This window comes from Neolamprologus multifasciatus, chromosome 16, assembly GCF_963576455.1.
Source record: "Neolamprologus multifasciatus chromosome 16, fNeoMul1.2, whole genome shotgun sequence".
Lineage (NCBI taxonomy): Eukaryota > Metazoa > Chordata > Actinopteri > Cichliformes > Cichlidae > Neolamprologus > Neolamprologus multifasciatus.
The window spans coordinates 23,767,247-23,779,562 of record NC_140454.1 but is presented as its reverse complement, the minus strand read 5'-3'; the positions used below and the strand labels follow the sequence as shown (position 1 = coordinate 23,779,562).

General features: G+C 39.2%; 1 protein-coding gene across 1 annotated transcript; it reads left to right on the top strand.

The window, feature by feature from the left end:
- The first annotated feature begins 8,180 nt into the window (after positions 1-8,180).
- Positions 8,181-11,840, top strand: vgll3 (vestigial-like family member 3). The gene is made up of 4 exons (XM_085134918.1): positions 8,181-8,644; positions 9,524-9,878; positions 10,026-10,565; positions 10,669-11,840. Exons 1-4 carry the CDS (start codon positions 8,540-8,542, stop codon positions 10,707-10,709), a joined length of 1,041 nt encoding a protein of 346 aa, XP_084991044.1. The 5' UTR covers positions 8,181-8,539; the 3' UTR covers positions 10,710-11,840.
- The last annotated feature ends 476 nt before the right edge of the window (positions 11,841-12,316 follow it).

The following is a 12,316-nucleotide window of genomic DNA, read 5'->3' as shown; positions in this document are numbered from 1 at the left end:
TTTTTTAAAATTAAAAGAAAATTTATAAACCTATTAGTAAGTTTAAAGGTGCTTCTATAGGCTTATTCCATCACCGTGAGAGCCACACTAGATGTCTAGAAGTTTCATGTTTCCAGCTTTTATGCTGTACTCAGCAAGACTGCCTGTTCGAGTTGAGCACATGTAAGAGAGGCATTGATTTTCTTATCTAACTCTGCAAGAACACAAATGAATGCTAAAGTTAAAACTGTCAAACTCTTCAAAGTAAGAGTTCCAGATGACACACTTTAAAGACAAACTTTTAAGATAAGTATTTAATAAGATGTTTCCATCCAGTTCCCAAAAAAAGTGCAAAGCCGGCGAGGGACTAAGAACATATGGAAGACAGTAGGTGACTGAGAGAGTGCGAGACAGAGTGATGATAGGAAGGAGTGGAACAGGGTGGTAACAGCAGGGGAGGCAGAGGGCAGGGGAGTTTGGAATGGTCTAATAAATCGAGTGAGTGACTCCACTCGTTTTTGCCTGTGGGACAAATCTAGTCGCGCTCACCAGCGCATCGTAGCATCAGGGAATTCTGGGTAATGAGAGATTATTTTCCCCTGTAGTGTGTGCTCATCATCATTGCCTGCTCCGACCTCCCCAGCCTCCCAGGAAGCACACCTACACATACGCACACATACACCACATCATACAAGCTGGAAGAAACAACACTAAGATGCAGGTGTGGAGCTGCATGATGTACATGATTTATGATGTATAAAAATCAATGAAAGGGATACATGCATATACACACAAACAGACACACACACACACACGAAGACATCTCACAGGCTGCTGGTTTTGTGAGTAAGGTCAAACAGTGAGGTGTTATTGTTTAAATCTGCTGCTGGCACCAATTTTAGATGTCACACTTAGTGAGACACACACATACACACAATTCAGTCAAACCCTCTTTTATCCACAGGTCCTTTTTGCCTGGGGATGCCAATCTGTCTGAGGGTACGCTCTACATGCATCAAACCAGAACCATCTTTTGCCCTTCCTCTCTTTTTCTCTCTGTCTCTCTCGTCTGTCTCTCCAGTCCACGGGCCTTCTTGCCTTAGGGCCAAGCTGTGACCACAAGAAGTGGGCTGGTGGTCCCAGCAGGAGCTGAGGCTCAGACACACCATTAGCATGAGGGAATTAGAGTCATTACAGCTGGAAGGGCAATGGAGGACAAGTCCTTCGCTCTGCAAAAGGAGGGAGGAAATTTGTAAAGTTATGCAAAGGCGGTATCAGACAAAATGAGAGAGTTTATGGAACATGGAGAAAGGTGTTGTATGTATTGATGCAGTTTACATGTATTTGCATCTTGGGGATGGGTTTGATTTTTGTCCCCGTATCCTACAACCCTTTTGTGTGTTTCATTAAAGATTAAAAAGGAGACATATTTTGCTGATATGTGCAAAACAGGCAACGAACCGGGCATATTCTTCTGTTTTTTTCAGGGTGCCAGCACAGTAAAAGAGGTTTCTCTTCCCTTGTGTTTTTTTTAATTTTATGGAGAGCATTTTGTTACTGTCAAATATAATATGAATGTATTCTGTGTAATTCCCCATGTAATTTGTTAAACTAGGAAACAAAATTTAGCTTTGAAAGGTAACAGTGCAAAAATAGTGTTATTTAAACACATTTCTTAACCTTAAGTGCTTAATTTCACACATATCTACTGTATAGTCCAAATATTATACATAAACAATGTTATATTACTACCCTGCTTTCCAATTTGGTGTGGATTCTCTCATTCAGCTTTGAAATCCTTGTCCATTTAGCTTGAAAGGAACATATTTCCCAGCGTGATCCTCTAAAGGAGAGCCACATCTCTCATGTGCATTGCCCTCCATCCACCTGACCCTGCTTTTGAGTCTCTGTCATCTCATTAACTTCTGCAGGGATGCCTGGGCAGTTCCCATTATCTTCATACATGCAGAATATGAGCTAAAACTTGAGGATTGGGCAATTATCTGCTTTTTAAGCAAGGTCAGCATGCTTACTGCGAACCTAAAATCCACCGGTCACTTTGTAACAGACAAACTATTTGTGGACACTGTTACTCTAACACACACAGTGGAGAAAGTGCTTTTCTTTGTCTAGACTTTGTAATTAAAAAGTCTCATTTCCATTTATAAAATGTGCAAAAATGGCAAGAACAATAGAAATAGATAATGAAGAAGCACAAGTGTGGGCTTTTAGAAGAAAAAGCAGTTCTAACAGTTTCTTTTTCTTTGGATTAACATGTAAATTACATTTCCATTAACTCACAAATGAATGGCTGCTCCTCATTAGCAGGGCGCTACAGTGCAAATGATTCCACTGTGTTGCTTTGGGTCTCACTTAAACCGAATTATGCATCTATGTTCACAATCTCACGTTAAAAAAGAGGAAAAATACGTGTTCAAGTACAGTAAGTAGTTACTTTTTAAGTCTGAAAATGGCTAATAATGAACAGGAATCCACTCATATACATGTGCTTGGAGAAGCACTAATGGATCTTTAATTAGACTTAGTCTCCACTCCTCCCCCACCTCTTACACGCACTCTATGAAGAGTGGTTTACAGCATTTTACAGCATTACTACAGCAACATAGAGTGCAATATCCATCTTGAGTATACAGGCACATACACATACCATATAGAATGTTTTTAACTGAAGAATTCCAACATCTACCACCAAACTAAATATCCTGTTGAAACCGCATCAAATGTGTGAAAGAAGAAGTGTGTGATGGAAGAAATTTAACAGATGCAATTTAGGTTTCTTGGCCTTAAATGGACAATTGAGCTTCTCTTTATGCTTTTTGTGGAAAAGGAAAGCCTATTGCTCATCTTCATCTAAAGTGAAGTGAGCAGCTATTAGCTATTATAATAACACAACATGGCTGAATATGAACTGTGTGGTTGGCATGCCTGCTCTATTTTATTTTTTCATTTATTTTAACTGCCTGTCCAACATAAGGTCACAACAAGGCATGTTACACCTTCAACCGGTCACCAGTTAGAGATGGAGCAGGAGTTCATCCATCTCCATCATAATAGTCAGCGGGTAATGCTTGCAATTGTACAAGTAGTTCTTTTAGTAATTAAATTAGTTGTATGACAATGAGATGCTAAATGGTGATGTGATCTATTTAATTTTGTCATATTTACACAGGTTTACCACTAAGAATAAAAAATTGAATTATAATATTAACAAACTTTTACACTGTAAAATAAATATGAACCTCAGGTCAAGTGTGTCTTGAGGATATTTGTTCTAAAAGAGAATTTACACTCTAAAGAACCAGCATTTATTTGCAGCCTGCAGGTTATTTGCATTTATTACAGTCAATGTTATCACCTAATCAGCTTCATCATCATCATCGCTCTATAAGGTCATCTATATGCCCAGCTTAGGCAGGTGTGTGTTTCCATAGGATCTCTGGGGGAAAAGAAGGATGGCAACCTCACTTCAAAACTCATGATGTTGCAGTCTGCTTAATGTGACATATCATCAACAGCACTCAGCATTATGTCACACCTGCTTCATAAGGCTCGCGGGGTGAAGCTAACAAAAAAGCCAAACCTTTTGTTAAAATCCTGCAAAAGTAGACTGGTGCAAAACCATGTTCTAAAATCACTTCTAAAAATGCTTTTCATATTGTGGGGGCCTTAATAACTATGTGTCAGACTCTAATGTAGGACATTACACTTGTGACTTCTTTTTTTCTTTTGATTTCTTGGGATGTACCCCCTCAAACCCTGTTCATGTTTCTCTGAAGGTGAAGTTTTAATAGGGATGTGGAATGTCTTTAGATCTAAAGCACTGGAGGTTCCGCTCATTTTTTCTTTTTTTTCTTTTTTTTTGAGTAAAAAGCAAACAGTTATCCAATTTCACTTTAATTTCTCTCCCTTCCCCTCTCCTCCCTCAATTTCCCCCACTAAACAGCCACTAATAATTATCTCTGTGCCTCATTAAGGAGCAGAGCAGCGGAGGCACGGGCTTCTCCAGATGTTTGGCAGAAAGCCCCTGAGGTCCACTGCCTGTGTCAGAGAGCTTGTGTGTATGTGTCTGTTGTAATATGCTCTGAACTGTGCAGCATGTGTGCATGAATGTGTATGGAATACCATCATAAAGTTTGAACACTTGCACTGTCTCCCGGCATCCGCGTGTTCCACTGCCCCACTTCCAAAGCCAGTCTGTGAGTTTTCCTAGCTGGAGATATGGATAAACTCTGCCATCTCTGCACAATTGTATAATCAGTCTTTGGCTGCTAGTGTTGTCACACTGAGTAATGTGTCAAACTGTCCCAGTTACCGATCACTATCTTTGTTGTACTGAATAAGACTGAGCGATATTGTTTTATCCACTGTATAACTGATTAGATAATTGTCGTTTCAGTGGTTCTAATTAAATGTTATTAATTCAGGGGACGGAAATTAGTATATACACATTTGGCAATTAAGTTATTAGAACTTAATTAAAATATTCATTTAAAAAAAAGCTCAAAATATACTCCCCATGATAATTTGGCTTTCCACCCTTTGGCAATGTCTGTGAAGGTTCTCAGTCATCCAGGTCATCGTAGTCAAAGGAGCTGGGTGTGGGTCACCCGAAACCCTGGCTGATTGGGACCCACATCCATTTTCACACCTTGGTTCAGGTGATTAGAGGATCATCAGGGGGTCCTTTTGTCCCTCTTTGGGGGGAAACTTCCACTGGGTTTAAATCTGGGACTCTCCGCCATTTGACCTTAGAACTGAAGAAGCTTCTCGGATGAGAGGTGAAACGTGTTCAAGCAACTTAAAGAAGTCCAGACGCTTTTCTTTGCAAGCTCCTTTGACTACCCTTTGGCAATGTTAATAAAAAGTTGAGTTGTTCTGAAATAATATAAAGTCCTGAAAATGTTCCTGTATATTGTATTGTTTTTCTCAACAGCTCTGCCCCACTTTAGCACCTTCTGCTTATGAGGGAATAAGTCACACTCTCATTGTGACATCAAAGTGAATGAAAAACGAGTGAAAATAATGACACTTACTCTCATGCCACAGTCCCCGAAGTGCCATCATATCTGGTAACAACATGCAGTGAGGCAGGATGAGAAAAATTAATAATAAATTTTCCTGTTGTGTTTCTCAGACATTCGTTTTTCATGCGCTCATGTTTGTGGGTGAGAGAGTTGCACACTGATTAAAGGTGTGCATAAAGTGAGCAAGATGAATGGTACATGCATTTGTTATGTGCACTTTCAAAGGGATATTTGGGCTAAACACGTGCTTTCTTTACATGAAATATATATATATATATATATATATATATATATATATATATATATATATATATAACCTTTTTACACCAAATATATATATATATATATATATATATAACCTTTTTACACCAAATATATATATTTGGTGTAAAAAGGTTAAGTATGAAGAAGCCTATGATATCCTTGAGTTAGCCAAAATAATCAGGCAATTGATTATATAATGTTGCGAAAAAGTATTTGCACCCTTCCTGATTTATTAGTTTGTTGCATATTTGTCAGACTTACATGTTTTAGATCATCCATAACTTTTAATATTAAACAAGAAAGCTGAGATCAGTTTGACAAGCCACATGAATCAAGATGTAACTTAAATGAAAACTTTCTGACAAAGTAGGCTAAAAGATCTCAAGAAGCAACACATCATGCCACAATTTAAAGAAACGAAAAATGCTGGAAGCAGCCATAAGCCATACACTGTTGGCATAAAGGGATGGACATGGTCAGCAGCAATGCATTTAAATGATGTTCAGTTGGTATTAAAAGGCACAAAGTGTGCCCAGAAAATATATCCCAAACCATTACACCACCATCAGCCAGAGCCTTTGATATAAAGGAGGATGGATCCATACTTTCATGTTGTTTGCACCAATTTCTTGCCCTACCACCTGCCATAAAATCAAGACTCATAAGACCAGAAATTAATTTTACATTTGAGCAGGTGTACCTAATGAAATGGCCTGTGATAGTACCCCTTTTCACATTTTGACGCGTGCAGTAGGGAAGTAGGAAAAGTTCTTTGTGAAGAACATTTGCTGGAATCCATTTTGCAGTTTCAACACCCTGGTGTTGTGCCTGTTGGCTTGTTTTACTGGGAAAATGAACAGGACACCTACTGTAAATCCATACTATACATGCATACATACACTGTGGGTGTATATATGCATGTGCCAAGCTTTTAAACAACATCCACAGTGCTCCAAAGCTGTTCAGCATTCAGGTCAGCAGTACTGGATTCATGTATGTTATAAATATTTTTTCATTAGACATGTCTGCAAAGAAATATGCTGGCAGTAACAAAGCTCTCAGACCTCATCGTCATATTTTAAATTTACTGAACCACAGGGAAGAACAGGGAAGCTACATATAAGCCAGATACTTGAAGGGGAGGAGGAGTTAGGTGTCATTAGCCCAAATACAGCCTGTTTTTAAGCAGCAGCATTTTTGCAGAAAAAAACTGCAGAATAAGGAAGTGCTTTAGTTACAATATAGTGTTAACTCAGCAGGAATTAGAAAAGGCTAATTAGTGTAATAAGATATAAGCTCTCGGGTTTTTAGACCAATTGTTTTAGTGTCATGGCCACCCTTTCTACTTTTTAAAATTACATGTAACCATTATTTCTGACACAGTCTAACTGATTTTCTTTTTTAATAGAAACTTAGATTTTGAGGGACTGTCTGTTTGTTTGTTTTTGTTTCTCATCTCCTTTGCTGTGGACTGTGGGCCAGTTGCTTTCTTTAAAATCACAACACCTGGCTTACCACCTGGTTAGCACTCTATGCACTCAATGAGATCAGAAGCAATTTTATGTAAGTGTTCATTTGGAACTGGGACAAAACACACTTTTTTTTGTTTCAGTTCACAATGAATGTACTTACACATTCTTGTGTTTCCTGTTGTTGTTAATGAACTGCATTAAATATATGTAAACATTTTCAAATTTCAAAGTTTGCTTTTGGACTGACTCAATCAGACAAAACAGATATGGAATACTACGATACCATAAGAAAAGATGCAAGAGTGACACAGCCTGATTGTAAATAAAAATCAATGTAATGATGGGTTAGGAGCAGTCACGTGTTCACTGGAAAAAAAGTGATGAGAATTTTTTTTAATGTTTTTTTAATGTTTTGAACAACTAGTGAAGCAAGTTTCGTCATGTATATATGGGATTTCTGGAGCTTTTTTTCTTGCCTCAATAACATTAATATATAATCACATGTTTGGCTTCATAACCATGGTGGCAAAATGTCTTTAGCTGGCTGCTTCACTATGGGACAAACTGATAACCATGTGATGTTATTATCCTTGTCAATAGATGGCAGCAAACAGCTCAGATCTCCCAATCAAAGCGCTGAGGGGGGAACGGTGATTAGTAGGCAATGTTTGTAATGAAGAGCGAGGCCCTACTGAGTTTTAGTTGCCACGATTTTTTTAAAAATATTTTGCTGCTGTTTTGAGATTCTGAGGTCTTCATCTCGATGCTAAAAAAAAACGTTCATTACTTATCCTTCACATTATTTTAGTCATTGTAACGCACCAGCCATTGAGAGGCACCTGTTGCTCACAGACGACTTACAGACGAGGCTGTTTGACCACAAAAAGGGTCTCGTACATTTTTTTTTAAATTAAAGTCCCTCCTCTCATGGCAAATTTCAAAGCAGCCTTTCCTATAATGACTAACCTGACAGTGTTCATTTTATATTAGAAGTTTTAAATGAGCCTGCTGCAGTATATTTTAGACTAATCTGACTGTGATTCAATTTCTACAATTATTAATGGTTAACAATGTTTGACACTGTGGAGAATATTTTGATAGACCCGTACTTAGAAAATAAAGACATTTGTAATTAGACCAATGAAAACGGCTGAAAATAAGAAATGACACGTAATAAATCAAACTTCTTTGTCGATAATGTTGATTTAAGTTTAGGATTTGTAGTCTCTGTCTAATCTAATCTTTGTTCAGATATTAATAGTGGCATGCCACACAAGCGCTCAGTGTTAAACTTTAGTGTAGGGAAACCTCGACAAACCCTCAGACTTTCGGCAATAATACTACATTACTAAACTCTGCGCCATAGAGGCCCTTCCCCGGTGGGCGTGCGTAACGGCCCCAGCCCTCTCTAAATATATAACTCCCCTCTAAAACAGAAAGAGGGGGAAAACAAGAGAAGATGATGCTTGTCCAATCAAGAACTTTCTGAAAACTTGTCAGGGGATAGGTTTTTTTTTCCCGGATACTGTGTGCGTCTCATACCGTTTTGAACTATTTTGTGGCCCCGGGTGGTGCTGGTGGAGCGCGCAACGGGAGGCGCATTGTTTCTATGCAAACTGGGCGACATGGCTATTGTATGCGTTTGGGCATATATGGAGACACTGATGGCTCAGAAGACACAGCCCGTCTGAAGTTTCAAGGAGAGTACCCCTCGGCTGTGTTTCGCCAGTTTCTCTCCTTCGGCTTCCCTCTTCTCCTTATCCGTTTCGCTCCGTCGCGATGAGTTGCCTGGATGTGATGTACCACCAAAGCTATGGAGCGCACTACCTCCCAGCAGCGGCGTACAAGGCAACTTACTATAACCACCATCACCAACAACAACAGGTGAGGCATTTATCGCAAAACTTTTGAAGGCACTAAGAGGGGCAGACACCGAGATCTCAGCTCGAGGCTTTCCTTTTTGCTTGAAAATAAGCTTATTTTTTCCCATTTGAGGGCTCGTGTGCCCTACAGGGGGACGCGTGACTTTTCTATTTTCACAAGATAATCGAAATTAGTATTCAATTTTCAAGCATACTACAAGCAAAATATTTATAAAACTAAATGTATAATAATTAAGTACCCGGCAGAAGACAAAAAAATAACTAAAACTGAGTTTGGAATTTAAATATTATAGCAGAAAAAAGTTGTTAAATATCATCAACGGAGGAAAGTTTTAAGATGATTTATAAAATGTCCTTGGTGAACAATCGATTTCAATTTGTTTCTGTTCCAAAGTCTTTATCCTTCAATTGCTTTAATAACTTTTACCTTAAATTTCCTTTTTGTGTGATTAAATTCCAGTCTGGGGATTGGTATTCAACACAGGTCAGGCGTAATGACACGGAACTATTAATCCTGCGGTCAAACGGTGATGTAATGACAGTCAGTCAGTCACTGAGGAATGTGGATCAGGCACACTGAGCTTTACAAATAGTTTGAATGCAAAATGGAGGCTAAAAGAATCTTAGTTTCACACGATTCCCAATCAGCTTCCACATCAAACAATTACTGGTACAGTGTGACTCCATGTCATTTATTTATGACATTTAGAACTCTGTGTAACTGTTAGCATCACCAACATGTGAGAAATTATTGTCTTCTGTATTATATCTATTCAAAACCAACACAAAGATGGTCATTATTTTAAAATTTAAATTCTAATAAACTTGAGCTACTGTTCTTTTAAACTTTCATTTAATCTCTATTTGTATCTCATTCCAGAGAAAGCTGAGTGTTTACAGTAAGATGCAGGAGTGTATGGACCAACACCAAGGAGGAGGAAGAGGGATACTGCCCAGAGAAGAGGTCCTACAGCAGGGTCCTGCAGGTGCAGCAGGTGCTGAATCAGGCAGCAGATCTTCATCTGATTCCGAGTTAAAGGATGGTACTCAGCCAGCAGAGACGGAGTACTTGAGTTCCCGGTGTGTATTGTTTACCTACTTCCAAGGAAACATTGGTGATGTGGTAGATGAGCACTTCTCTCGTGCTCTCAGTCAGTCCAGCACCTTCAGTGGCGATACCAAGCCCATTAGAGTGACTCAGCCTTTGGCTTCAACCACCGCTGGCCTATGGAAAGGTGAGTAGGCAACACTTGCCTATGTAGTTGATGCACTGACTTGGTTTAACAATCTAAATAGTTACAAAACCCCTAAAAATTAAATCTAAAAATCGTGAAAAATAGCTTGTGTCAGTCTTTTAAGTCTTTGTGATGTGATTGTTTCAGATGGTGGCTCTCTCCCTGAAGGTCAGGGAAGCTCAGCTTGGAACAACACTTATCCATCCCAGAGCAGCTCCTGTATCCCCGCTGTTTCTGTTTCAGTCCACCCAGGCTTTTCCTCCAGCCCTGTTTCATTCAACCACCAGGATGGAGCTCTGTGGGCTGGCCACATGCTTTCCCAGTCCAGCCTCTCACCTGCAGCTACCCTTCCTGATAGCTGGACCTACAGCCTGAACCACCAGAGCACAAGTGGTTACCCAAATGTTCATGACGTCTACCATTCCCACCCCCACATCCACACTCGGCACCATCACCCCATGCTTCATACATACCCAGCTCACAGCACGGCATTGGATCCCAGATTCAATTCACTCGTGCTGCCTGGTGTTAGGAGCCAAAGTCAGACATCCACCAACACAGGGGGTTCCCCACACGGCAAAGGGGTGAAGGCAGAGATCGAGCCCAGCAGCAACAACAATGTCACGGCTACCTCTGCCACTTGGACTCCTTCTGGTCTCCATGGATCTTTAGAGGCATATGACACAGGTAGATATAACGGCTCAGTAACTCTGACAAGCCTTGGTCAAAGTTCACATGTATTATCTTAAACTCACAATAACATTTTAACCCTGTTTGTTTCTCTTTGCAGCTCTTGATCAAACCAAAGCAAAGACATCAGTTTGGTTCTAACTGATGGACTGGAAAAAAGCTCAACTCATGCCAAAAAGGACTTACTATGTGGCTTATCAATGTATGGCTGCAACACCAGCACTGTAATTCAAAATGTAGCTATAGAATGCTAACTGTAGCTTAATCTACGAGTCCTGCACTGTCCACACAATTACTGATATGAACTCAGGATTGGACTTAAATGACAGTGATCAGTATGCTTTGGCTGCACGTCAAGGCCCTCGAAGAACAATAATAAAAAAAAAAGACTACTAGCTTTAAGAATGGAAGGTCTCTTCTCTGTCAGCACAAAACACCAATTTACTTTCCATGTGATGCGTGACTAAGTGGTTCTGTTTCAAGAGCTTGATTTTGACCCCCATTTTGTTTTGTACAGTAAAATGTTTGATGATGACTATAAATTGCTTATGTGTCTGTGTTCATTTAAGCCATGCTATATTGTCATTTGCTGGATGACCTCTGCTAAAACTGTTGTTTGGAAGCTGCCTTTCAATTTTGCCTTTCGGGGAATTTGTAGTGTAAATATTGATACTGTATGTTTAAGGAATAAATTCAACAACTGAAAAGCAAAACCTTTGCAGGTGCTTTGTTTTCTCTGACAGAAACTTGCAGATATGTAGAAATCAAGACCTTGATGCACTAATCCAAAGCAAAGTTTAGAAAAGGATCAGTTTATTTTAGGCGGCACTTTGAAAGAAATTGCTGTTCCCATTATGTGTTAGTTTGTTGTTTGTTGTTTCCAAATGTAGGAAATGTCTTTGAGAATAAAGAAAAGCCTCCATGTTGATTTGATGCTGGCATTTTGTTTATTTTTAAAAGGACTGGTACATATACAGCATCTTTCAAATCAAAGCATAGTCCACTACAAGTCTCATTCACTCAGTCACACAAACATTCATGCAGCTTTTACAGATGTCTGACTGTTTTCTAACATTTACAAACACATACAGATAGATGCATCAAGGACAACCCTTGGTCACTAATTCAGTATGCAGACTGGAGGAGCCTAGCCTATTCCCCAACCTTCCAATTGATAGACAAGCCACTCTACCACCTGAGCCACAGAAGCCTTGTATTTTAACAGTACATCTCATGTACAAGAACTTCTTTCACATATGTCATAAAGGTAGAATAACTTCTGAAATCTACACATTTTAACAGAGAAATGACTTCAATAACTATTGAAGTAATTAATAAAACAGAAGTTTATCATGTTAATATACTGACTCAGTATCTTTAAAGATAAGACTTACTCAAGTAGAAGCTGCACATATATACTATAAAATTCAAACACAACCACATAAGAATGGAAAAAACTTGAGCGCTTCAGCTGTGAGCATATATGTTATGTTATTCAGCCAACAGGATCTGTGCTGCAGTACCAAGGGAAGTGGTTTACATTCCACAGACCGTTATTGTTTGATACCATGAAATGTCTGTTGTCTGTTTCCACACAAACGCACATTTAAAAACAGACACCGCCAGACTGACAAATACACACCGAGGAATGCATTTCCGTCTGGACAGGAAGTTTGTCGGACGGGGGCAGGCACACACACAGAAATTCTGACCTTACGTACCACAGTTAAGTTTGATATGTTTATATC

Excerpts from the sequence above, each read along its gene's own strand:
- vgll3 (XM_085134918.1), top strand. The coding sequence starts at position 8,540 with ATGAGTTGCCTGGATGTGATGTACCACCAAAGCTATGGAGCGCACTAC. Across the intron at positions 8,645-9,523 it reads ACCATCACCAACAACAACAG|AGAAAGCTGAGTGTTTACAG; the intron begins GTGAGGCATTTA and ends ATCTCATTCCAG. Across the intron at positions 10,566-10,668 it reads TTTAGAGGCATATGACACAG|CTCTTGATCAAACCAAAGCA; the intron begins GTAGATATAACG and ends TTCTCTTTGCAG.